This window comes from Seriola aureovittata, chromosome 19, assembly GCF_021018895.1.
Source record: "Seriola aureovittata isolate HTS-2021-v1 ecotype China chromosome 19, ASM2101889v1, whole genome shotgun sequence".
In the NCBI taxonomy this organism is placed as follows: domain Eukaryota; kingdom Metazoa; phylum Chordata; class Actinopteri; order Carangiformes; family Carangidae; genus Seriola; species Seriola aureovittata.
Window position 1 is genome coordinate 8243919 of NC_079382.1, and position 27439 is coordinate 8271357.

Here is a 27439-nt window from a genome sequence, read left to right on the forward strand (position 1 = left end):
CAGTAACCATGAAAGTATGAATAGATAAGGCTGTATATATGCAGAGACAAAGGGAAAGGGGTTATGAGTCTTTATTTAATGGAGGAAGGGCTGAATTTCACATTTATTTTCACTATCTTGGTACATATGTATTCACTAACTTTCTGCCAAAGAAAACACTTCAAAGTGCTCATCACAAGGAACACAATGTGACATCTTCAAACTGCACTAATATCAATTTACACTGATAGAAAACAGAGAAAAGCAGCAAATCCTTACATTTGAGAAGCTGTAATCAGCTGATGTTTGGCAATTTTGTTTGATAAGTGACTCAGTTATTGATTAATCGATTACTCGACAGATCGTTTCAGCGCAAGACAGAGGGAGTTGATAGAGGAAGAGAGAGACTACTGAGAACCGCCATGTTTGTCTTTCACAAAGCCATGGAGAGCGGGGAGAGACACAAGCATCATCATTGTCTGAGACGCTGTGTTTGTTATCCTTTTTGACAGAGAGCAGTTTAAAGATACAGACACACAGACAGAGCGAGAAAAAGGGAAGGGCTTCATGACTATCTTTATTTGACAGAGGCGGGGTTGCATTAGATCTTCATCGTCAATTAATCGATCATTTCATTTTCCACCTAATCAATGAATTCTTCCATCTATAATCTGTCAAAACAAAAAAAGTGGAATATGCACAAGTACCATTAGCCTGACATTTTCAAATTGCTTGCTTTGTCCGATGAACACATTGTCATAAAATTTGGTTGAGACATTCGTGTCTCAAGACAGGAGACAGGATCAATTGAAGCAACACTGGTGATCCCTTCACTTTTCATCCAATGACATTATCGGGTCACCACGTTCATTTTAACCATCCCGTGGTTTACGACTAAATACCTACAAATGTAATGATATTCCTAGAAAATGCTAATGTTTTGTATAGAGATGGGGAGCAGAGAGTGAGGGAGAAGCAGTGGCTACAACTGAGGTTGTCTGTCCCGCACATCCTTCCGGTGACCTCCGCTCCATACATCTAAGAGAATTTGACTTCGTTGCCCCTCAAGCCTGCCAGATGCCGACAGTCCCGGTCTTCTTGCACAGCCCATAGTAACACCTTGAAATGCCAAACCCATGAGGCAGCAGCGGAAAAAAGCCCATATTATATGGTGTGTGAGTGACTGACAGGAACATATATTTATTTGACAATTAAATGGGAAGGCAGACAAGTGTTGCTGCTGCCAAGTGTGCATGTGTGTCTTTGTGTGTGAGAATGTGTGTGTGTGTGTGTGTGTGTGTGTGTGTGTGTGTGTGTGTGTGTATGTGTGTGTGTGTATGCGTGTATGTGTGTGTATATGTGTGTGTGTGTGTGTGTGTGTATGTGTGTACGTGTGTGTATATGTGTGTGTGTGTGTGTGTGTGTGTGTTGTTAGTTGGATGCATATATGATTTTATTATTAGAAAAACCCTGTTTCTCCTCTGAGGTGGGTGGGCAGATGTGCACGGGGCTGACAGAGAGGCCCACTGTGAGGAAGTTGCTGCCTGATTGGCCGCAATCCAGAGACTCCATCAGTAGGAAGGCCTGAGGGGCGTCTATGTAATTTAGGGACCGTGCATATTGATAGACATGTGAAGAATTAAACGGTGGCGAAATTGCCTACCGTGGCCCCATTTACTCTGCGGTTGGTCCTTTGTGGTGCTGATCTTGTACTTGGCACAACACCCCTCTGTCTGTGTATTATCACGGGAGCTAGCGGAATCTGAAAGTCAGGGAAAGAGACTGAAATCTGGGCAGCAATGATGAAAAAAGCAATCTTGTGATTTGCTAATGCAGAACTAATTGAAGCCATTTACAGTGATCGAGCAGTGTGACTTGGCCCCCTGTGATACTGCAGTCCAGATGGTGAGTGTGGTTTAAGTTACTGCTGGTATATGGAAGTTGTTCAAGAAAGCATAATTGAGAATGATTCCATAGTTAGGAGAAGCTACTTTCTCGTTAATGGGTATAGATTTGGGTATGGACGGCGGGGACATGTCTCAACTAAAACGACTTTTCCCTACTAATATTTTTTTAGTGGTCTCACGCTATTTTTTTTGTCCATGCAAAGTTGCCAGGTCTGTTTTTTTTGGAGAGCGGGTTTTGTGGCCTATTTTAATAAAAAGTGAAAGAGCGAGATATGGGGGACGCCTGACCTGATGATCTGTCACCCCTCGGGCTGTGCTGTGCATTGGCAGCTATCTGCAGCAGAGCGTTGGCAGTAGCGCCTTTGAGATGACTGAACGGTGGCTGGTATTTATAGTTAAGCAATTCAAACATCATCGGATTAGAAATGACATCTTTGCCGGGTTTAACCAACATCAGTCAGTTCATTTTCATTTTAAGTTTTAATTTAGATATGAGTGTTAGTTAATTTGAACACGTGGGTGAAAATGGCAACAGCAAAGGGTGGAGGATGTAAAAATTAAAAATTAAAAATGTCAGTCACAGCTTCGCTTACATGAATATTCTGTAATCAAAGATAAACAAACAAATACCTTCTTTGACATCTGTGAATTGTGACAAATTCATATTTAAGAATTGCTCAGTGTATACAATCTACTGGAGAAAACCAGCCCTCTCATCCCTTTTTTCACACATGGTTCACGAGTTATTATTGTATGGTTACTGGTTATGGTTATTGCATGTTATTATATAACCTGGACATCAGTTACATGTAAACTTTGCCACAGACGGTCCAGCTGATCTGTTTTTTGTGAATGCCGTGCATCATTTTATCAAGGAGTGTGTATCAGGAGTAAATGTGCAGGTGAAACACAAGCTATCAGGGATCATAAAGAAATGGTTGCACCATTGTGAAGATTTAGATGGGTTAAAGAGAGATTAATGCTTGTGCATTGCTGACGACGCTCCATTTCATAAACTACAGCAAACGTTTGAGTTGTGTAGCCCAAATCAACAGACTGACGGAAAGGACACAGACACAGAGCAGCACAATGGCTATGGCTACTATATGATCAAATTCCTTGTAACATATTTATTGACAACCTATCATATCAATATCATCTTATCATTTATGTTAATTTTGACTAATTCAGAAAAACAAGCTAATACATATAACAAATGTCTTGCAGAATTGAGGTGTGTGTGTGTGTGTGTGTGTGTGTACTGCACACACACACACACACACACACACACACACTCACAAATAAAAGCCCCCAACAATGAAAAAACCAAACACACGAGCATTAATCAAGACACAGTGAAAGCGCACTACAACCTTTGCAAAGAGTACTGATTAATTTTTTTCCCCCTCATATGCTCTTGAAAGACGAAGAAACTCGGCTCAATTAAAATAAGGAACTTTGGGCCAAAGAAATATTCTGAACATGTTCTGAGGATTAATATTTAATTCTAATGAAAAGATGAGCTGTTATTTCTGTATCAACTTGCCAGTCTGTTTCCGATGAGGTCGCATACCCTCGTGTTTTTCCACCAACATCACAAAACCAGCCTTAGGTCTACTGCCACCCCAGATAACCTCCTCAGCTTCCGAAACCTCTCGGAATGAGTGTGCGCTGCCCCCCGGCCCCATGCCACAACCAGAGGGGGACAAAGCTGACACATCCCAAAGTCCGGAGAGACACAGCCGAGACCCGCTGTGCCAGGGGATCTGCGTGAGTCTCATAATGACTCTGTTTCAAAGGAGATCCTGCCTCTCCTGCCACAGCCATGAAGGGCTTTTGATCTCCCACTCTCCTCTCCTCTCCCCGCCTCCCCTCACTCTGCTGTTTTTCAGAAATTCTAATTAAGAGGAAAGACAGAGATGATGAGTGCGAAGTCGTCCCCCCTGACGACAGAAGCAGATGAACGGTGTTTCTGAAGCTCTCGCTAATTTAAGAGGCCTCACCTTTTCAATAGAAATATAAAAATCAATATGTTCTTTTGCTCTGGCATCCAGAGGGGAAGTGTACAAACTAATGGCCCTGTCTATCGATCAAAAGGGGAATTATATTAATTAATGTAAATGAGCTTAGTCCTGTGCAGAGATAGTGCTGAATTCCGTGTAATTTGTGTTATCAAGCAAATTGGAAACAGCATTCGATAAATGTTGGAAAGGTTAGTGTGTGCAAACCCTGCCCAGATTAATACGAGAACAAAACGTGATGGTCAGGTAATTTGTGGCAGAGCTGACATTTATACCTGCATGGATCATGTTAGTTGGTATTTTGTCTCAGCAAATAGATTAGATAGGCTCTTGTTGTCGGCTGTTTTCTTTCTTTTACCAACGTGCTTTTTATACACATATTTCTACGATTTGGGTGAGAAAAGCAACGAGAAAGAGGCACAGCAAGAACAAATTAAAAGCCTGTTTTCTTCAGACAACGGTGGAAGGTCTTTTAATTAGTTCAGATCACAACAGTATATAAAAGAGTTCGAGAAAAAACACTTTTTCGGATGCCGAAGACCCATGTGCATTCACATGACCCTGAGTATTTTTTTTACTGTGGCCTGTTTCTCACTCATTACATTTTGTTTTGGCAGATGTTTTCTCCTGTTTTGTTTCTGCACTCTCATTAGACTGGGAAGCTTCCATTATCAACATGCAGGTGCTAAACCATCAATAATTAAAGGATTAAACTTTTAAGCTGCTGCCACTCAATGACGCTAATACAAAATTTACAAAAAAGCTATGCTGACAGAGAGACAGACGCAGAGATGGGCTACAAAATTTGCCTGTTATCCCATGATTACCTAGTGTAGTAATTTTTGTCTGTGTTGTTAGTGAAGGGCAGATGAATGGAGTGGGCAGTGAGCTCCTCACCTGTGGCCGAGGATGGCCCGTCACCAGACAGGTAAGCTCCAGGGTCTCTCCCTCTCTGATGGTGTAGACTCTCTCCGTGTGCCTCTCCTCCTCAACATTACAGGCATGCCCTGAGTGTATAATGCGGACAGTCGGAGACGCTGCAGAGGGAAAAAAAAGCACAAAGTGTGTTAACATTCTGGTCATTTCTGAGTGAGTAGTTTAGCACAGCAGATGGTGTATTGATTAAGGTTGTCTCACTTAAAACAAGCGCCCTCCACAGCTTCGAGGCAACGTTTGTACTGCACACAACACAGCACGCAACTAACCAGATGTATTTGCGGTAGAAAAAAGAGAAAAAAAAATGAATTGACACACATTTTTCTTTCATAGCGATCACTTTGGTTTAGCTTTTCAAACGTCGAGGAAACTTACTCTGAGAACGTGTTTCACTGCATTACAATGTTTTGTCGTTTTTATTAGAAGTAACTTGTAACAGTAGCTCTTTCATAGACATGGTGCTGATGTGGCTTGTGCTGTGTGTGTTGCATATAAAACAGATGTTATTGCTCTTTTCTGATTCAAATCTGATCTATATCAACCATGATTTCTTTCAGTTGGCTGCATTAGTTTAAGCACAGGATCAACCAAGACTTCCAGATGCTTTATGTTTCTCTTAATTAATTTGCACAAACAAAGATGAAAATCAGAGAGAAAATGTAAAATGTTTTTCTTTACAGTATTTATCCGTGCATGCGTTTAAGCATAGTAGCACAAAAACAATTGAAAAACCATGCTGCTAGTTTGTAGCTGAAATAATTTGAGTGTAAACTATTACTATGCAATCTAGCCAGACTCTAGATTTGGATCAGCACTTAAAGGCACAATTCACAGTTTATACAAAGAGGTCACTCCACCACAAAACAATCAAACAACAATAAAAACTACGAGTTTATGCCAATTAATGATGACACATTTAAGTTTGATATATTTACAAGGGTAAGGGCCTATATTTTCAATCATAATCCCACATGCTGAGTTTTCCTGTCTACGATTCAGTAATGTAGGAGAATATATTGAAAATGATGGTGATTTATGTGATAAGAATTGACATATTGGGCCTTCAATTTACCCAAACTAAATTATTTGTAGGTTAAGTGATGCTACCTCAGGAGTATTCTTATCATGAGAGGTGTCAAGAGGAGAAAACATTTTCTCTATTGATTTTTTCTATCATTTTGAGTCAATATTTGACCTAGTCAAATGACCTAGTGACCCTCTATAGTACCTGCAGACCTGATGCAGAATGAAACACAATGCTGATCCTAATCGTCAAAAAAAAATGTAGAAATTATTTTTGAATCAAAGCGACCCTCATTTTGCATCATCCAAATTAGCCAGTGTATGCAGATACAATTAGATGCCCAACTTTAAACAACTGATGAAAACTCGAAGGACAAGTAACTCCTATCAGTGTCTCTCCTTATCCTCCTCACTTCCATGCTTTGGGAAAATGTCAGAATGAATTTACAACTTAGTGTAATTACATGCCAGAAGTAATACAAATAAGTTCATTAAGTAGAAAAAAAAGAAATTAATCAGCAACATTTTGAAAAACGAGTCCAAACATTTATTCATTTTAAAAGGCAAATGTCTTAATGCACCAGTGTGTAGCATTAAGTGGCATATAGCGGTGACGTGGCAGGCTGCAACCAACTAAATACCCCTCCCCTCCCCCCTCCATTTCCAAGCGCATAGGAGAAGCTACGGTGGCCTTTAGGTAAAGTAATCTCTAGAGCCAGTGTTTGGTTTGTCTGTTCTGGGCTACTGTAGAAATATGGTGGTGTAACATGGCGGTCTCCATGGAAAAGGACTCGCTCCCTGTGTAGATGTGAAGGGCTCATTTTAAGTGGACGAAAACGCAACAAAACGCAGTTTCAAGTGATTATACACTAATGACAATATTATAATGAATATGATATCCCATTTCTGCCAATAGGCCCCCCTAACTCATATACACGGGCCCTTTAAGGTGATGTCGATACAATTTCACAAAATTTCAATCTTAACCTAAAACATTTTCAGCTGCCATTAGGCCACATGAAGAGTGGCTTTCCATATTTAAATTGGTGGATCTCTCATTTTGCAACAGAACTCATCATTTAGCAAATTCATTTCGGCATAACTTCCTAATGTAATGCAATTAGCGATATAAAAAATGCCAGAAACTGCAATGTGGGCTAATTACATTCACCAATTTGCAGCACAGGCACACTGCAGTATAAGTTCAGGGCTTTCAACTACCTACAGCTGTCCGTCCACAGCTGTAATCACCACACTGGTATTTCTCTCCAGCACTTAGTTGACCCTTGTGAGACGGTAAGGACATTTAAGTCTATCTCCACACCAAAATGGAGTGGTGGGGGGGGGGGGCTGAACTAAAGGGAGGAATGAGTGCTCTTAGGTAAACCGCCCAAAACGCTCAGTTCTACTGAGCTGTGAAAGCGCAGTTGCATGTAACCAACCCCTGACAATACTAGCATCTGTTAAGCATTTCTTCCTCTCCAACTTACATGATTAGTGGAGAGGTTTGGGATAAGATGATTTAGAGAGCGGATACGGGATATGATTAGGAGGAGGAGTACAAATTGATGAAAAAAAAAAAGAAAAAAGAAAAAAAGTCACCAGGCAGAAATCACAGGGACTGTAGTGCGCCTTTCATGTTGGAGGAGCAGCTTCCTGTGTGGGCTTCTCTCGGCAGACTCAGTGCCGGCAGCAGACTCAGTTCTACCTCTATCCAGGCTGCGATGCTAATGAGCATGGTGACACTCCTCCCTAATGCTGCATTGGGAGTCTCAGCCAGAGTGTATCCTCAGCCACACGTTAACCACTTGTCTCTCCCCGTTTCCAACCATGCTGTTTATCTCATTCATAACGCCCTGTCCTGCTTGTCCTGCCTGTCTAAATGCTACGCTGATTGATGACCGCTCATACAGATGCTAACTGGCTACTCATAAAGCCTTGTTGGACTGTTCTTGCTCCTACCGTTCATCGTCTTCCTCTCGCCATCTGGAGATGAATACACTGGTGGTGAATTCCATAGGGGGGGATAAGGGCTTGAGAAATAGCCTCAGTGTAAGGGAGCTTCATGCAAGGCTGCCACTTAAAACAAAAAAGGCTTAGAAACAAGACCCCAGGGCACTAGCCAAACAAAGTACTAATGCCATTTACTCCAATGAGCCACTATCTCTGCAGCATACTATCAGTCCTGGAGGAAAGTAGAGAAACACCCGTAATTAATGATCTTCAACTGCTATAGCTGCTACTGCGACTGCTAGACACACACATACACACACACACACACACACACATAAACATACACTTGCTCTTTGCGCAGACAACACTTAGCTTACAGCGACAAAAGCAAATAACCCTCTCTTAAGCATACATAATGAGCACAGTAATGTTCTCACATTCGCACATATCCTTGAAAAGCTAAGATCTGCTCTTTCACTTGGCCCAAAGCATAAACTAAAACACCCGTCATTACCACATAATTTCCTGTTTGTTTAGTTTTCATGAAGCCGCTTGATACTGTCAGTAACTACTCATAGTATATTCAGAAAAGACATCCAAGAATGGATAATGTGACATTAACGCTGTTGGATTTGGCGTTGCATAAGGTGAGATGTCAAAGCACTGACAAGTCGGAGATAAAAGATGTCCAAGCGGAGGCGATGCGGGTGGTAGACAAAGCTTTGAATACATCACAGCAGGACAGGCACGGCTGGTTATACCCTTTAACATCTTAAATACATCCTGTACATGTTCATTATGTAGACTAGAATAAGTTTTCATTCAGTGAGCCAGGCCGTGTTTGGATCAATAAACTACAGTGGGGTAAATGTTTTTTTGTTTTTTTTAATGGTTTGCTTTGAATTCATGTAATGTCCAATGGTGAAGGAGGTAATGATGTGTAAAATTGCAACAATTGTTTGCAAAGGCTTAACGCACGCAGCTTATAATAATTTAATCTACTTTTAATTCTGGAACACACTGACAAAACAATCACCGTTTACAGATTTGCTACATTTATGGCCTTTTAATTTCCTAAATGTCTTATTCCACATACTGTACAACGCTATTACACTGGATGTCAAACCGGTCTTCAGTGAGGGAAGAAGCATTTAAATCTGAGAGATACTTAAAATCTAATAATACAACAATGTAGAAAAATGCTCTGCTGCAAGTAGAAGTCCTGCATTTGTAATAATGCTTAAAGGTGCCCTGTGGAGTTTTCTTGTCAACTAGATGTTTACGTCGAGCGTTTCCCAACAAAATAAATTGTCTATCCTTGAGGTATTTCCTTTCTCATTAAACAAGCACATAAACACATTTCTTTTTTTTTTTTTTTTTAATATTTAAAACTGTGCTTTGTTTACATCCTCGTGTGCTTGCGAGCGGCCTTCTCCTCCACTGCCTTTGTTTGTGCATTTGCTGCGTTTCCAGTGATTGCATTACCATTGCCAACTGTCAATCATTGGAACAGCCCAAACATGACAGCTGAATGTGAACTGTGCCGTCTGCGCGCATGAATGCGTGCATCCTCCTAAGCGTACAAACAAAGGGGGCATGTGCTTGTCAAAACATTGCTCCATAGCCTCAGTCATGCTCAAAAACTCCACGATACCTTTAAAGAAAAGGACAGAGACATGATCAGCGAAATGGACTTAAGGTATCCACATTAAAAGTACATATTATGTAGAATGGCCCGATTCAGAGCGTCGTTTCAGTGTTGTAACTGGTTCAAATAGAGGTCATTTCAACTGTTTACATGCTATTGTGTAGTCTAATCTATAACCATGCATCTTAATCCATAAATATATAATCCCATAAATGATCTGCTAAATAATCCTAAATGTCAGATAAATATAATTGCTCTTAAGTGCAGTGCTTTAGTAAATGTATTATGTAGTATTAGTTACTTTCCATCACTGCCAGTACTTTAATAAAGAAAAGTCCCTCTGCAAATATAGATAGAAAATGTGGCAGGATGCCTGTAAATCAACACCCAGCAGTCCCCTCAAACATCTGTTTGTATTACCGGAGGCATCCTACAACATTCTTTGAAATTCTACTAAATAGTTACATGTACTTGTTTAAGGTCAATTAATCAATAATCAAGTTTGCTAGGGCACCCTCTCGTACGCCTTCTGTCATTACGAAGTTACATCCCTCCAAAGCAAGATTACAAGATGTTAAATGAGTGAGCGGTCATGTAGGTTGAGCAGCAGAGCAGAGGTCATTTGGGAGCAATGAGCTGAAGAAAAAAACTATTCTGCTGGTGGCACATTTGGATTTTAATTAGAAGCTTTTTCTGATCTTGTTTTTTTTCTCTGCCAGTTAGGGAATTGGCATTGGCATAAGAAGCACATCTGCCACTCACACTGATGTGAGAAGTGCAAAACAGTGGAGGCAAAAATCAATGCGAAATACTGAGTGGATCTCTACAGTCAAACTAATGCAGAGTTATTCTGAAATCGCTTGTTTATTCGGTCTACAAGCACTTGTGATTAAACAGGGTTGTTGCAAATGTCGAGCAAATGTTGTCATGAACCTGTGGGTTAAGATATTAAATTTGCATAAATGTGCATCTCTGGCTGTAGTATCACACCCCCGCACTTCCCCACCCATCCAACCATCTGCAGGCACATATACTCATTCTCACTCACACACACACACACACACATGCACACACACGCACACAGCTTCCTGATATCTAAAAGTTAAAAAAGGGAAGCGGAGGAGCTGCAGGCTAGAAGCAAGAGTCTCAGATGTGCCTCTCTTTTTTTTCATTTCATTATCTCATTTCCATAACAGTGACATCATGTTCCCCTCTGCAGAATCTCACAAGGGGCAGAGAAAAGGTAGGAACGAAGACGAGAACAAGAGAGTGCCTTTGCACATACAATTGTGCACATTTCACTATTAGTTTAGTGCTCTCTCTTCTTCTTGTCTGAATATGTGCATGTGTATGTGCATGTGTATGTGTGTGCTAAGCGGTGTTTGAGTGTGCATTATGTGAGCAGCTCCCAGTGGAGTGCCTAGCCTTCCTTGGCCTCGGTTGGGGGATATGGAGACAGCTTTATCCACTACCACCAATGGAGATTAAATTGGATTTGGCTAAAAGCAGCCTTGTCACCACAGTTCTGGAGTGCCTGAGTGGCAGAGTGGGTTTTTGGCAATGGTACAGACTTTAAATTTGACAAACAAATGAATGTGAAAAAAAAAAAAATCCAACAGCTGGGGCTCATTGTCGCTGTGGGCTTAATGTCCTCAGACCAACCCCTGAGGACCACTAACCATATCCTGCTAGTTTTCTGGCTCCATAATCACCTCCTCAGAATGGGCCAGCCAGATAGAGAGAAGCAGGAGAGAGTGAGAAACAGAGGGAGAAAAAAACATCTGCAATATGCATACGGTAACAATTTAAAAAATAATTGTTTTTTGTTATCACACCAAGCTCATTATCGATTCTGCGCCAGGACCACAGGAAATAAACTTTCTAGTTGGTTATAAAGGGACTGAGGGGGAAAAAGCCAATTTCAGCTGTATGATAAAACGGCACAATGCCAACTTAAAAAAACATAGTGATAACACGGAAATAAGTTCAGCATTATTAAGATATCCAAACAACTTGGCACAGTCATGTGTGGTGCCTTATGCTCCCTAATGATGGGTTCTGAAAAAAGATTGCTCCAACATGTCAATTATTCTACAGCCCACACCTATTGTTAATTACTGCTACTTTCACATACAATCCCTGGCTTTCATGATGGATAGTGAACAACACACAAAAATTCTCAGATTCAAATCAATTGTCTATTTAGCAATTAGTCTCATGTAAGCACCCTTCTCGCGGAACAAGACGTGTGAGACAAAAAAATGTCAGACTCGGCTCCACTGAAGAGACACGTCTAAACGCAGATGTGTGGTTGCATTTTGGATTAAAAAATAATGAACACGGCGATAACACGCACAAAATGTGCATGAAGAAGCAGATAGAAGAAGAAGCTGTGTCCTGTCGGTGCTCACTGCAGCTGGTGCACACGCACTACCTATTACTTGTTGAGATGTGTGCCGATATTGAATCGAATCGTATCGGGACCTTGTGAATCGGAATTGAATCGATTCAGGAAATCAGAGGCAACACCCAGGCCTAGGCCACAGAGTAGTTATAGACTTTGACTAATATTATCGTCCCTAGACTCATATTGCACATGCTAAATTGGAACATGAGTAATGTTATGGTTAGAAACAGTATTTGCTGCATCCTCTCACATGATGCAGAGCATTGCCATTGGTTATACTAGTGTGTACTTGGATTTGAACTTTGAGAATAGGTAAAGATGGTCCACTGCCAGAGGCGTCACAGATTGAATTCTATTCTTTTCTATGCTTAGGCTAACTCATTCCTTACACTTCAGAAAGTGTAAGCTTACACTACACCCAGACTTTGCTGCAGTATAATTGAGGAGCAACCCATCCATGAGGTCATCCATGTGTGTAAAGCCTTGAAATGGTTTGCCAGCAGCACATGCATATTATTACATCAGGGGTTGTCAGAGCGTATTGATTACACACTGTAATGCACTTGCATGCACTCCTCGGCCTACACTGTTATTGTAAATGAGATTCTGTATAGATCCGGCTTCGCACTATCAGCACAGATCATCTATCACACAGTGTGCACTGTTGAGCTGCAAAACACAGACGTTCTCAAGAAGCAGAGGCTGCAGCATCATGGAAAACACAACAACGTGTTTGTCCAGCTCAGCAGAAAGAGAAGACAGTCATTATTAAAATCAAGACAGAAATGTCAGGTGGCCTTTTTGTGGCAAAAGCGGACAAAGTGACGCTTACTCTTGTAAATTGGGTGCTTGAGTTGAGATAGCTGATTAGCACAGCAGAGGGGTCCGTTTGTCCAATCATTCAACAGACAAGGAACACCATAAGAGCACAAAACAACTATGCACAGCTGTGGCTCTCAGAGGTGCTATTTATAGTTGGGCAATGCAGACATACACACACATAAACACACACACACACACACACAATCATACAAACACATATCTATGCACACACATGCACACACACCTTGTTACGCTAAAATTAGGGCAGTGTGAACGTGCCAGAGCCCTGCTGAGATGGGAAGAGAGAAGAGAGAGATGACTGTGGTGGGTGAAGGTGGGGAGATTTAGAAGACAGATTCATCTTTGCTCCCACATTACGGTACTCCACAGCAGGGGTTATGGAGCTTGACTGCATACAGCTGCATTCATTATGTTCATGCAAGCTTGATGTCATGCAAGTCATCTTCAGGAAGTGACACAAACGAGCCTGGTTGAATCTGGTGTAGCTGATTAGTAGATACTTGATTTTTTAAACTCCAAATCAAATGTTTGTGGTTAACGCTGTGAGGTGCCTTGAGGTGTTTAGCTTGGAGCAGTGCTGTGACGGTACTGTCTCTGTCCATGGTTCTGAAACATACAGCTGTTGTTACTTCAGCAACACCCAGAGAGCCTGCTACACAAACACAGCTACGCCTGCTACACACAATGTAAGTACCAAATCATCCTAACCCAACAGGTTTTATTTTGTTCATGTTCAGCACATGAATACATCTAACTTACTGCATTCAATCCACCATCTTGGATTAATTGTACAACTATACCAGCACTTCGGGCATTTAACATTCGTCAACGTTTTTGAAATTTTCTATGCCAATGTTTTCCAAGTAGCGCTGTAACAACTAGTTAATTGATTAGTTGATCGACAAAAGCTTATATTGGCAAAAGCTTTGATAATCATTTAATTAGATAGTAATTTTTTAAAGAAATACACTGAGCATTTGCTGAATGTAGCTTCTCAGAATATTTGCTGGTTTTCTTTCTCTACCATGATAGTAATTGCATATCTTATGGGTTTTGAAATGTTGTTGGAACAAAACAGGCAATTTCAAGTACATCTTGGGCTCTGGGTAATTCTTTCACAATTCTTAGACTTTTTAAAGGCAGCAAAATAGCAGATATTTTGACTTATCACAGCAGGAAAAGCACAGATGTAACAAATGTCGTTAGGGATGGCTCTGTACCAGGTGTCCCCATAACCTACAAGACCAGGGCTCTGGAAGTAGCTCCCCTAAATTATATGGAGCTATTATTGTTGTTAATTACACACTTTTGCTGCTATGACATGACAAGATGTCCTCTGTGAAAAAGGTCAATAGTAGCCTTAACCTCTAAGCTTTTCCTACCATCTCAACTTCTTTCTATAAATATAATTTAAAACACTCTCAGGCTTCTCCCAGAACTAATATAGCATCTTATTCTAGAAGGTGTGTTTAATTACATTTAATGTAATATAATAAAGCCCTGCGATAGACTGCCGACCTATTTAAGGTGTGCCCCGCCTCTCACCCAATGTCAGCTGGGATTGGCTCCAGCCCCCCCGTGACCCTCAAAGGATAAGCGGTAAAGCTTATGGATTCATATAATCATATACTGTAGGAAAAAAAAGGTGTACAGCTTCACAGACTGACAGAAAAAGTAACTGCCAAGTTTTCCATAACATGTCTTGTAAAAACAAGGAAAAGGATGGATTACAAAGTGTAAGTTAATTGAAAATTATGATGCTGCACAAGTACTGCATGAGTCTGAAATAAACACATTTGGTAGAACAACATAAAATGTGCACAATCACACACAAACACATGCACACACACACAATACTAAAGTACATTTCAGTGGAACCAGAAAGCCTGAGTAGTGCTAAAACCTCTGCACTATCATCACATCTAGTGCCTATGTCAGCTTAAGGTGCAGACATATGTTATAGGCCCATTAAACAGAACATGGCCAGAGTTCATTGAACATATCCTTGGCTCGTGTTAGCCAGAACGGTTTTATGAGGAGTAAACTTGCGGGCCTTTACGAGTACATGCCGGTAAATTTAGAATTTCATTAAAGAAAGACCTCGACGGCTAAGCAGCGTTTGCTAGCTCATTGTATTAGAAGAATTTGAAAAATCAAGCTGAGGGGTGAATCTGTACTTTATTTGCTGACAATGATATACATTCAAACACTCACTGACTCAGTATCACAGTATGACAACCAAAGTATTACAGTTCTAAAGTTAAGTAAGCCTCTGTGGGTTTTCCCTATCCCATTCTACCAGTCTCTCCATTCACGGTACCACATTGGCATGTAGGCCTGTTGTGGCAGTTTGATTTCCCTAAACAACACTAATCGGACATCTGTAGGGAAGGATAAAGCCCAGATTGGCTGGAACCATGCAGCAGTTCTCAGTTGATAGGCCTAACTCTGGCCAGCACTCACACGATTGGCTGAGGCAAGGCAGCGGCTTTCTTTATGGTTGGCTAGTAGCGAGCCAGCAACAGCTCACCGAGGATAGAGTATCTGGCAAACCTCAGAAGATTGGGTGCTGCCCGCCAAAAAACTGTCTCATGATTGGCTAGGGCAACTCCAGAGAGAACTGATTGTCCTATCAATGCCCACAGCGCAGGCTGGCTGACAGTGCTGCCTGCTGGCTGGCTTTGCAATATGCAGCTATCCATAACACCTCCAGGGGGCATATGTCCATGTCTTTGAATGTGTGTGTATATGTGTGTGTGTGTGTGTGTGTGTGTGTGTGTGTGTGTGAGTGTGTGACTGTATACCATCCATAACTTCTCCATTGGGGAGGTGTGAGGCTAAGCCCTGCCAGCAGGCTCTAACACCTCATTATTCTAAGCCAGGCAGGAAATGGGTTTTAGAGATCTCTCACTGAGCTATGCTCTTGGAAAGGAGGGCTACAGGTCTTCCAATATCAGCAGCACAGACCTGAGAAATGCCTCCTTAGTTCACTTTACACTAGTTCTCTTTAGACTTAGCTGCATTGCAGCACTTCACTAAAAATCAAAACCAACTGACTAGGCGTGAACTATAATATCACAAAACACAAACTGTTACAGTATTGTGCAAATTAATTTGGGCCTGAGAGTTTTTGAGGTTTAATGAATTAGAATTTTTCCACTGAGTCTTATTAACTGAAGGGTGCTTACTCCATGTGATGTTAAATACAGCTCAGTGAAATGATGAAGATGGGAAATACTTGCGCCTAAAGCCTCATTAGGGGATTTTCTACATTTGGGTGAAAAACTTAAGTAAGTTGGCTCATATGCACTGACTGGGACATTTAAAGAAGGGGCAGAGGAGAAGAAGGAGATTAAGAAGACAGAGGAAAAAGCCATATATTAAAAAAGAAAAGAAAAAGAAGTAATATTGTGGAGATTATTCTTCCACTACAGATGAGTATGCATTCTGAATTGAAAACTAAGTTTACACAATATCTTCTCACATATTTTGTTACATACGGTACTTTAGAAGTCAAAATAAAAATGTAACAAAATGTTAAAAAAAACACAAAATGTCAAAATAACTAAAGTCATTCATAAAAGATTAGTTAAAGAAGAGAATAAGCAAGCTGATTTCACATGACTTTAGGTGTAATACCGCTTCTAATTTCACTTAAAGCAATTATAATGTCTGGTTGGAGGAGCAACTCTATTAAACCAGGTAGAAAATATTACTAGAATACCTATAATAATGTGTTTGTCCACCTACAGCACATTGCTCACCACCACATGACATGGTGGTAAAAGAGAGAAATGTCATAAGCTAAACCAGAAGGTAGTTAAAAAAAAAAATATCCAACAAACGGTGCTGGACAGACACGACCCCTGCAATGTGTAATCCGATACAATAAGTGTGTTCAATAGCACACCTAAAACTGCAAGTGCACCACCCATCAGCCTGGGTGTGACTGATGTAAACTGAAGCCACATAAGCCTCACAAACAAACAGTAAAACACAAGTTAACCTAATGCGAACTCCCAGGTTTGTACCTAAAAACAGATAGATAGAGATATTGTATCTGCATGTTATTTAAAATCCTAAATTGTTCCCTTCAGAGGTTTCATCTAAAACCACTGCAGCAGGTTTCAGATTTTGGTTGGAGAGGGAAAGTTTCTCTGTGAACTCCTTAAATCTGAGTTTAAGATGTGTACAAACAAAATGTACTTGTGACATTGCAACTAGTTTGTTAGTCAATCGTGGTCCGATATGCAACTAGTGCGAGAGTGATATAGAAACATGAAGCCTCCGGCGCGCGCACGCTGAGAATGGACTTCTCAGTGACACAGCAGACAGCTTGTGTCAAGCGGTTAAACTAAATCCATATTTATAGATTCAGATTTTTTCAGTGAGGGAGATGGAGTAAATGTAATTTAAGGTCTTTGTAGAAAAACCTTGTAAGAAACAAATTATCATTCAAAGCAGATGCGTCTGGAGAGGATCTTTAAAAGCAAATTGTTACTGAAAGAGTATCAGTATACCTTAATAATTTCCAAACCTGCGGTATGTATTTTAGCTAGAAATCCAGCAAATCTGCCACTTCACCACTTAAACACACCGGTTTTAGAATACTGACACAAAACACACATTTTTCATTATATTATATAACAACTATAAATTTATATAATATATTGTAATAATATAACCATAGACCAAGTTATTCTGTCTGTGGAAAGGGGTGAGGAGAATATATATATTTTTTCGATTTTAAATTATTTTACAAATGTTCTAAAAGTTCAAAATGATCATATTCTCTACGCTGAAGTGCTAACAGAAGGGTTTATATCAGAGGCTGTAGCCTGAAGGAAGGGAAATGGGCTTCTCTAATATCATCAGTTCTAGACGGGCTGGGGGAACGTGGGTGGGCAAAGAGAATGAGTCACACTCTTCCCTCCCTCCCTTGATGTACCCTTGAGCAAGACACATACTGCAGCTGCTTTGGTCAATGGAACCATTGAAGCCTGTACTGGGTGGATGTTGAAATATGAATGCGAATGTGAAGTGAGTTTGACTGAAAAAGTCCCCAATCACTAAATAAGTAAAGGTTGAAAAAAAAAAAAAAAATCAACAGCTGACTACGGTTTGTAAACCGTATTTTACGTTTGTCAAAATAACACGTATGTGTATTCTTCGCTCCAATGGCGCCTTTGGACCAGACATGCCACGGACCCTGATAGATTTCTGCTCTATTTAAAAACTACTCTTACTTCCACCCTCACTGATATTTCTCTCAGCACAAAGACCTTTTATAGTATAATTTTCAAATCCAACTCAAAAGCACTTGACATCTCATCCATCAAACACAATTACTGGATCGCAACTGGATCATGGCTTAATCAATTGCATTACTACAATAATACACCTGATTTAATTGACTATTCGCGTAGCTCTGACAAGTCTGGTAATTCACACCAATTAAAATGGTGTTCATATTCAATACATTTGTTCTTGTTTGTCTGAATGTCAGTTAGTATGAACACAATGTTTACCCTCTAAGATTGACTCCGGAACAGAGAACAAACGGAGAGAGAAAAAGGAGAGGAAAAAAAAACAAATAAATCCATCAGTGTGAGTTAAAAAAAACAACTTCTTACCCACAGACATTCAACTAGATGAGAAATTAGTCAGGCAGTGGGAAAATAACAGAAGAAATATCTGGATTTTTTGAAGACTTGCATGCGAGGAGACGTAATGAGTTGGATCGCAGGAGGATGCTCGACGTGAACGCAGGGCACATAATAGTAAATTGTTATTTTGATATGCAGACATATGCAGAGCAAAAGGCAAGTGAAGGGAGAGCGAGCAGGGGCATGTGTGTGTCGGGTGGGACGACCAGCTGTAGGAGGACAAGGAGCAAGAAAAGAGGCATCAGAGCAGGCTAATGTGTTTCACTTCACAGGGTGGTTATCGTGGCAGCGGGCTTCCTGGCACACACTCCAACCGAACACCAGTGTAGCGCTTCTAAATGTTAAGCACATTGTTTAATAGTCCATTACGTAAATTGATATTGCTCATTGACTGTTGTCCTTGGCTGCCCACGCAGTGTCAGAGAAAAAGACAGAGATGTACTCTAGCGCAGTGGAGGGCTAATAGGGTATGCCATCACTGCTGTTTGGTGCTCTGGAACCATGTGCCAAAACTTCCCATCTGCTCCACCTCCTCCCACCAAGCGAATCCACCTACTAATATTGTTAACGTCACTGTGATGTGAAGATATCTAACATCTTGTGTACGGCTGCAAGTACAGCTTATTCGCAATATTGATTAATGTGCAAAAGATTTTATTTTTTTTAATAAATTGTTTGTCTATAAGGAAAAAGTGAAAAAAAATGCCCATTATATTTTTTGTCAATGTGACATCTTCAGATCACATTATGTTCAGCCAAAAGATTTTTAGTGAAATAAAACATAGACAAGCAGCAGCTACTCATGTTAGGCAACACAATCCTCTTTATATAAGAGCCTAAAAAAATGGGATTTTTAATGGTCCATAGGTGAGAAAATGTCAAACAATATTATCATCATCTGATTCTCTTTAAAGGTCCTTCACTCCTGCCATTCCCATCATACACACCTGCAAATTGTGACTCTGAAACTGATAAATGGAAGCATGGTGCGACCGGACATTTTTGGGTGTTCACCCATGAAATACCTTTTAGTAAGTCAGCATGGCTGCAGGCAGGATTTTTTTTTTTCTTTTCTTTTTTTTCTTTTTAGAATATCCAGACTTGTAACAGTTTAAGATGTGTATTTGCTGGGCTGTATTTAAAACACACCTTGACACATGTCTCTTACTATGTTTGTTGTGGTTAACATACTTGTGAACAGTGTTGAATTACGGATATAAAGCACAATCTTAATGCTCTGTTTCCAGCTAATTCTGAAATGCAGTAAAAAAAAAGAAAGAAAAAAAAAGACTGTAGTGGATGTTTCGGAGGTATAAGTGAAAAGAATGAAAATAAAACTGAATGTGATAATGGGTAAGTAATACTTTGGAGAGAAATAAAAAAAACAAAAAAACTTTTTTGTGGGTAGCACTAGACTAACGTCCAATTGAATAAGATCTACTTCCCCCTGCAGTTGGAGAGGCATTAGGAATAAAGCTCAACCAAATGGATGGGTCATACATCATTGAGCATTACTCGTGCTGTGCTGTGACTCTAAAACACAAATTGGATTACCTGTGCACCCACGCGGATCGCCCGAATTGGACAGGCACAGACATACAGACAGCACATAGACACAAACACACACACACAGACACGCAAAAGTACATAGAGTATACTAAATCCATAGGGCTTTATTCACACATAAAACACCTGCAGTCACACTCACTCACACTCACACACACACACACACACACACACACACACACACACACACACACACACAGTGCAATTTTTGTTCCTAAACAATAAATGCCACATTACAGTGATGTACAGCAGAGGACCACATCATATAAAGGTTGCTATGATGGAATCTCTGTTTGAAGCTGCCGGCCTGGACATGTGAAATCAGATCCTAAAACTGTTTATAGCACCGTGAAGCCAGACAGCATCTCTCTCCCCCCCTGTAAACAATCCACTGGAACCTGATGATTTATTAGCGAAGCATCCAATAAATCTGAATACTCATCTCTCTAAACAACCCAATTCTGGATTTGGAGATTTTAGAAGACTGTTTTCTGTTCTGAACAGTCTGGCGGTGGCCGAGGTCCAGTATTTACCACTGAGATCATCGCTGTTGCAGCAGCGGCGGCGGCGGCAGCAGCAGCAGCAGAAGCTCTTCAGTAATGAATCCCGGACTTTACAGCCAGTCACTAATTGAGCCATTATTATTATCTGAAACAATACATTTTAAATGGAGCTCCACAACAATAGGTCATACCCAGTGTAAACTATAAAGCTCTTTGCGCATCTAGAGGGTTGTAAAGGCCACAGTGGCCGTTTAGTTTAATGGGAAATGAGGATTTTTTTAAGAGATGTTCTGATCCCATTGTTTCCTTACCAATACTGATTCAAATGTCAATAACGATACGTAAAAAAATAAATAAATAAAAATGTTAACAGCTGTTTACGACTCACCCTGTATGGATGTGATATGATTGCTGTCATTGTTCTATGGCAGGGCTCAGGTTAAGCCCTTTGTAAAACATGAACAAATACATTGGAAACCACTTATAGTAATAGCAGTTACAGTGATCAACCGCTTACATGGATCAAAAAAGCTTTGGACAGAATCCTTTCTATATAAATGATGTAAATGATTTGCTTGTAGCAATCCAGCAGCCCATTAACAGTGTTCGTTTTAGGTCTTTTCATACTCGACGACATGTAGAAAAAGAATTTAAAAACTGTCGTAGCCTATTACTGCGAGCTGTCATATGTGCTCCCACTTACGTCTCATCTCATCTCACAGTGTGTGTGTCTCACTCACTGACCGCCTATTAGTGACTTCAGCCAACGGCTAACGTTATGCTATTTACCAGAAATCAATTCTTCTTCTCTGCTCTATAACAGTAGCTGCCAGTGGCTTCGCAGCACAAATTCCAGTGTAGGCGACTGGATTAGAGAGGCGAAGAAAACCGCCGTTTTATCTGGGTGTGAAACTATAACGTTTATATACATTACGTGGTATCTCATGCGCATAGACTCGAGGACTCGCACGACTCCCGAGATGAGCTGATGGTATCAGCACCACTGGAGTTGTTAGTGATCAAGCTTTTAAGAGCTCATACTTGGATCAAACAGCAAGTTAGTTCTGATAGCTATAGCGATAGAAGTTTCTTTTTGGCATCACAAAGTAATATTTTCTGGCTGGAGGAAAAATACAGCAGTGTAGGGAGAGGCAGCACAGCAGCATCGAACCAAAGAGATGCTCAGAGTGGTGGAGCAGCTCCCTCAGTAAACACAAATCAAATAATAATCTTGATTTTTACTTCAAAATAAAGTTTTTGTTTTTTTGTTGTTTTTTTTTTGTTTTTTTTTTTACATGTAAATTCTTGCAATTAATTTAAGAAATGCTGATATTAAATATGGTGTGAACACGACTTTTGGGTAAAAAAAGAAAACAGAGCCGTCTTCACAGTGTTCCAACAACTACAGAAGATGTTTATCAGGATGCAGTTTGTTTCGTTTTTTTTGTTTTTGGTTATTTGTCTCTCCTCCTTTTTCTCTGCTCCAACAATGCCTTTTCCTACAGACCTGCATCATTGTTCTTCTTAGAATTATTGTTATTATTATTTTCATCAATGCTTTTGTCCATTTTATTAAGGCTCGCTACAAAGTTTTCAGTGCACGTTTTTGGTCAAATGAAGTGTTTGTTTCTGTAATTGTTCTACTTATCTTACTCAACAATGTACCATGTTCCGATATGGCTACAGCTATAATATTTCCATTTTCAATTAACCGATTGATTTCTGAAATAATCAAACAACCTTTGCTGTATATAATGTCAGAGCCCACAGTGACTTAAGTAAATAAGTAAATATAAGGTATGTTTGCTTGAAAAATTACCAAAAAACTCAATCACTTATCAAAATAGTTGTAGATCAATTGTTGGTATATTGTTATCTATTGTTTAGTACAACGATAGTAATCTTTGTATGATGCTACTGGGTTAGAGAAGCGTCTAAATCCTATGAATTCACCTCAGTGCCTGCAAATATTTAATGTGAACATGGCATTATTTGTTTCAAATGTTATATCTGTTATTTTGGGGATAAAACTTTGGGACGGAGCCAGATCTCATGCACAGACCTCCTGCCGGGTAAAAAGGCTGTCTGAAATGTGATGCTAAGTGATCTGACAGCAGCCTGTGGTCACTGTAATCCCCCCAGAATGAGATTATCCCTGTGTGGAAACAGTGAGCCATGGTGGGCAGGGCACTCCCATCAGCTGTGTGTCTAAGACAGAGCCCATTGAACCCCTACCGCTAATCTCTGTACACAGACACACCTCGACATCCTGCATATAAACTCGGCCCGGACTGGGCTTCAGCATCAGTCCTGGGTGAGGCGAGTGAAGACTCACGTCATCACCTTCAGATAAAAATGGACTTTAAAACAACTAGGTCTCTTCTTCTCCTGCTTCTGGGCTTCTGCAATGCTCACCAAGGAAATGTAAGAAACAACTCACTAAACATAGCGCTGAACAGTTTCTATGCACTGTTTGGGTGTCTGTCTCTGCCCACTTCATTACATTAAACTGATTTTAAAGACTGTAGAATGAAGCACAGAGGTTTATGTTCTCTGTTTTTTCCCCCCACAGGATCATGGTGCTGATGATGGTAAGTTTGGAGCTCTGTCTAACAAAGCATATCTATCACGCTTCGCGCCGTTTATCATAGTCAACATAGAGTTGTCTGACATCTGCTTTTCTTCCATTCATTAGAGATCTCAGTGGATGGCTCCGCTATGGAGGACATTACCACAACCATTCTGAGAATGAACAATGGTGAGTATTCAATCATGACATTACAAGGACGGCGAGGGGAACATTAGCTTCTCACTATATTAATGCAGATTTTCTAAATTCAATAAAGGAATGGGTTGTTTTTTTTTTTGGGAACTAAAATAATTTATTGTTTGACTTTACCGAAGTTTCTGACAAATGGATGAAAGCACATATTTTCTTTCATTTTAATAGGATCTAAAGATTTTCTGCTGGAAGGAGACGTGTTGATTCCAAGAACCAGGAATGCTATGAAGTGCGTTAATAAACCATATAGCTGCTTGTGGTCAAAATCTGCTAATGGGAACGTGGAAATCCCTTTCATCTTAAGTGAAAAATATGGTGGGTTTCAATTTTTAAGGTAATACATTTGTGAAACGGGATTGGGTATCTTAACAGGTCTCTCTCACCTACTGAATGGATGATATTACTGATTTTTATCATTTTATCCACAACTGTAGACAACTCTGAGAGGAGTAAGATTTTTGCAGCCTTGAGGGACTTTGCATCAAAAACCTGCATTCGCTTCATTCCCCGTGCGGCTCAGAGGGCGTACGTAAGCATTGAACCAAGATATGGGTAAGTAAATAACTAAAACACCCTCGCATGTGAAGGGAGGAAGTAAATATAGAGTACATACACCAATAACATCATATAGATAAAAGTGGGACACATGCATTTGTCAAGAGAAAGGTGAGAAGGAAAAATATGTATCTACAATTAGTTAACTGCATTGTGCACGACATGGCTTAAGTACCATTACTTCATTTGATTTCAACCTATCCGTCTCTACGCTGGATGGATCAGGATTTGCACACTGGACGACACACAGTGTTCCAGAGCAGGCAGTTGAATGTATTCTAAAGGCTGGGGTGCCCTCCTGTGATCGACAACTTCCTCAGCACAATGTTTCTGAGCTGCCTCGATGCAGACACACCCATCTGATGCTGCACACTGGCACGGATGGATGACTGAGCGTAGCCTAACAGGCGCAGGCTCAAGAGCCCAAGGCGTCAAGGAGGCCCCTGAGCAAGAGCCTCTGTTACCATGACTGACTGTTAATGTTCCTTGATGAGAAGTAACAGAGCTCGGTTATACGGAGGGACTTCCTGATTGAGAGTTTTTTTTTTTTTGCTCCTGATCGTGATCAGAGTCTTTCAATATTGACAATCTGAAAACTGAATCCCATCCAACATTTGTTACTGTTGATATTTTGTTTTTTTTTCCTTTTTACATCTTCACATCACAACAGCACACTGCACTGAAGCTACGGCAACATTACATTTAAATACTGTACAGTAACATAAGCAGAGTAAAGAGTGTGGTTTGCTCTAGTATTTAGCAAAGCAGTGCCAGTGTAAAGAGCCTATAATGACTAAAAAGATGCAAAACAGCTAAAAAAAAAAAAAAAGACATAAGAAAACCACAAAGAGAGACACAAAACAACCACAAAGAGACACAAACCATATAGAGATGCACAACAAGTACAAAGACATGCAAAACAACCGCAAAGACATAAATGCAAAGTTACTACAAACAATGCAGCCGTGTCATTTTTTGATCACTTTGCATCTCTTTCAGTCTTGTTCCTATACGGAGGAGGTGGGGAGTCCACATGTCTGTGCTCAGGGGCACGATCCTGCGCACAGGTTAAAGCTGCAACATGCATCCTGCAGGATCATGCTTTTAACTAAGGCAGGAAGCGCTTTTCTAATACATCCTCCCTCATTGTCAGAATCATGCATCTGTAACTGACAGCCATCACTAAGCTCTCGGATATGCTAACAGCAAAAAAAAAAAAAAAAAAAAAAACCTCCACAAACATAATCAGAAAGCTAATTATTTACCAATGTACACAAAAGGTTGCTGGTAATATAAATTATATTACTTTATTAATTAAATGTGAAGTTGCATGTTGCATATTAATGGCCCCTGTCTCTCTTTCTCTCTCTCTCTGCCATTAGCTGTGCCTCTTTACTGGGTCGTATTGGAGACAAGCAGGTGGTGTCACTGCAGAGGTTCGGCTGCATACGCCACGGCATCATCCAGCATGAGCTGCTGCACGCACTAGGTTTCTACCACGAACACACTCGCAGCGACCGCGACATGTATGTCAAAATCAACTGGGAAAACGTCAATCAATGTAAGAAACTCACTTTACGACTGACCAATTCAGATCGATCTGTGTCTCAGTCTATTAGCTATTTATTTGTCTTTGGTTTTTTTGTCAATAGATTTTGTCTACAACTTCCAAAAGAAGGACACAGATAATCTCAACACTCCATACGACTACTCCTCTATAATGCACTATGGAAGGTAAGGTCGAACAGATTCTGGAAACACATTTCTGAACGTGTCTTTGTCTTATTACTACTGTCCAAACCTGTAGAACTGCCTTTGGAAAGTTCGGGGCCGAAACCATAACTCCCATCCGTGACCCCTCTGCTTCGGTCGGCCAGAGGGATGGCCTGTCCAAAATCGACATTCTCAGGATCAACAGGCTCTACAAGTGCTGGAGATACGTCGGATAGAGAATTGCTGCAGTATTTTTCCACTCTCGCACTTGTCACATTAATGTGACGTTATGATTATAAAAGCTTGAGATTCATCAATCTTATGTGTCTCTTGTCATTTACAGTGAAGTACATGTATTGTTTTTGGGTTCTGTTGCCATAGCAAGATGGACGTTTATAGGGGCATTGTGTGGATTTCAACAAAGTCGTGTTACAATTTTGGAGACTTCAAATTCATGGCAGAAATTCTGCTTTTCAAACTGGGGGTAAAGTTTGATAGACACGAGTATTTATCATACAGGAAGGATCTAAGAGAAGACACTATCAAGATCCATTATTGGAAGCTTAGGGAGGATATCTCCAAGTCTGCAACATCAGCTTTGACTATTCTTGATTTATCTGTCTCCTGCAAGTTCGCAACTTCATAGATGTGCAATACAAAATAACTGGGATATGCTGTTAAGTGTTGATTCACTCAGTCTGGAGTTGTACTTTATAGTCTGTTCCTGCCCGATTCTATTTCTTGAAGTATTTTTTCCGCTCATTGGATTCAGCAAATTCAGAGAATACTCAAATAACCCTTCTCGTTTCTACGGAATCAGGAAAGATGCCCTCAACGAACCTCCTGCATGATTCAGATCATTACAAAACCTTCCATTTATCTTGGTTAAACAGAACAACTTTGTATGTATGCAGTAAAATCCTGTTGAAAATCAAACTGTTTTGCTGAATCTATTATTACAGTACGAAAACAAAGTTAGGAAGTATTGGCGAAGACAAAAAAAAAAAAGAATTTAATTAGATACAAAAATGTCTGAAGGGCAAATATGCGTCAATATTTTCATAATTGAGTTCATTTCCATTTCGGCTCATAGTAATTAAGTTTGGGATTTGTACACTACTGAAGAGTACAGTGTTTTATCAGAGTGAATCAGTACTGCAGTATATTAAGCGAGCCAAACTTTGCAGGGCTGCGTCTCTGCGGAGAGGCATAGATGTGGTAGGACATGAGATAAACCCCTCTGCTTCTACTCCCTAACCCTGCAGAGAAAATCTTTTTTTTTTTTAACTTGGCCACAACCCATACTCTTGGATGTGTGTGTATGTGTGTGTGTGTGTGTGTGTGTGTGTGTGTGTGTTTTTTTTGTTTTTTTTCACCCTTTGAAATGCTGCGCAGTGTTATTCTTCTGTATTCACCCCAGTGCGAGAGAGCGGTGTTGGGCGAGAAAGGAGTAGCGGGGGAGTTTCAGGGGCAGATAAGGGAAGAATGCCTCGGAGAGAGAGAACAGATTCCTATTAAGCAAATTCTCCTCCTCGCATGATGTATGAATGCACTAACAATCATGACAGCGTTGGATGCATTTCTCCAGTGCTCTGGCTTAAATACAGCTAAAGAGGCCATGGCACAAGCAGTGCTCTGAGAAAGGCAGTGAATCTGTATAGTTCAGATGGACACAGGGCCTTTAATGTTTCATAAAGTAGTTTCAGTTCATATCAATCGTTCTGCCCATGAAATATTTAAAATCTACTTGTTTATTGAAATATTTAACGCTCCGGCTCTGTTCCTGCTCCAAGAAGCTCGGAGAGACTTTTCGGCCAGATATAAATTTAAGTATTTCTCCAAATCCTGATTAAAATAAAATTAGCGCTGAGCCCGAGATCCCGTAACTGAAGCACAAACATGCCACAACTCAAACACACTGTGGCTAAGAATCACCA

General features: G+C 40.3%; 2 protein-coding genes across 3 annotated transcripts in view; one reads left to right on the forward strand and one right to left on the reverse strand.

Moving 5' to 3' along the window:
• Positions 1–27439, reverse strand: part of LOC130187502 (MAM domain-containing glycosylphosphatidylinositol anchor protein 2-like) — a 173370-nt gene that overhangs the window by 109561 nt on the left and 36370 nt on the right. For both annotated transcript variants that reach the window (XM_056405174.1, XM_056405173.1), the window contains exon 2: positions 4805–4944. In XM_056405174.1, the coding sequence (XP_056261149.1) occupies positions 4805–4944 (140 nt within the window). The remainder of the gene's footprint in view (positions 1–4804; positions 4945–27439) is intronic.
• LOC130187503 (low choriolytic enzyme-like) lies at positions 21079–25761 on the forward strand. The gene is made up of 8 exons (XM_056405175.1): positions 21079–22876; positions 23025–23043; positions 23148–23210; positions 23403–23549; positions 23669–23786; positions 25172–25350; positions 25442–25523; positions 25597–25761. The coding sequence occupies exons 1-8, from the start codon at positions 22808–22810 to the stop codon at positions 25736–25738; spliced, it is 819 nt and encodes a 272-aa protein (XP_056261150.1). The 5' UTR covers positions 21079–22807; the 3' UTR covers positions 25739–25761.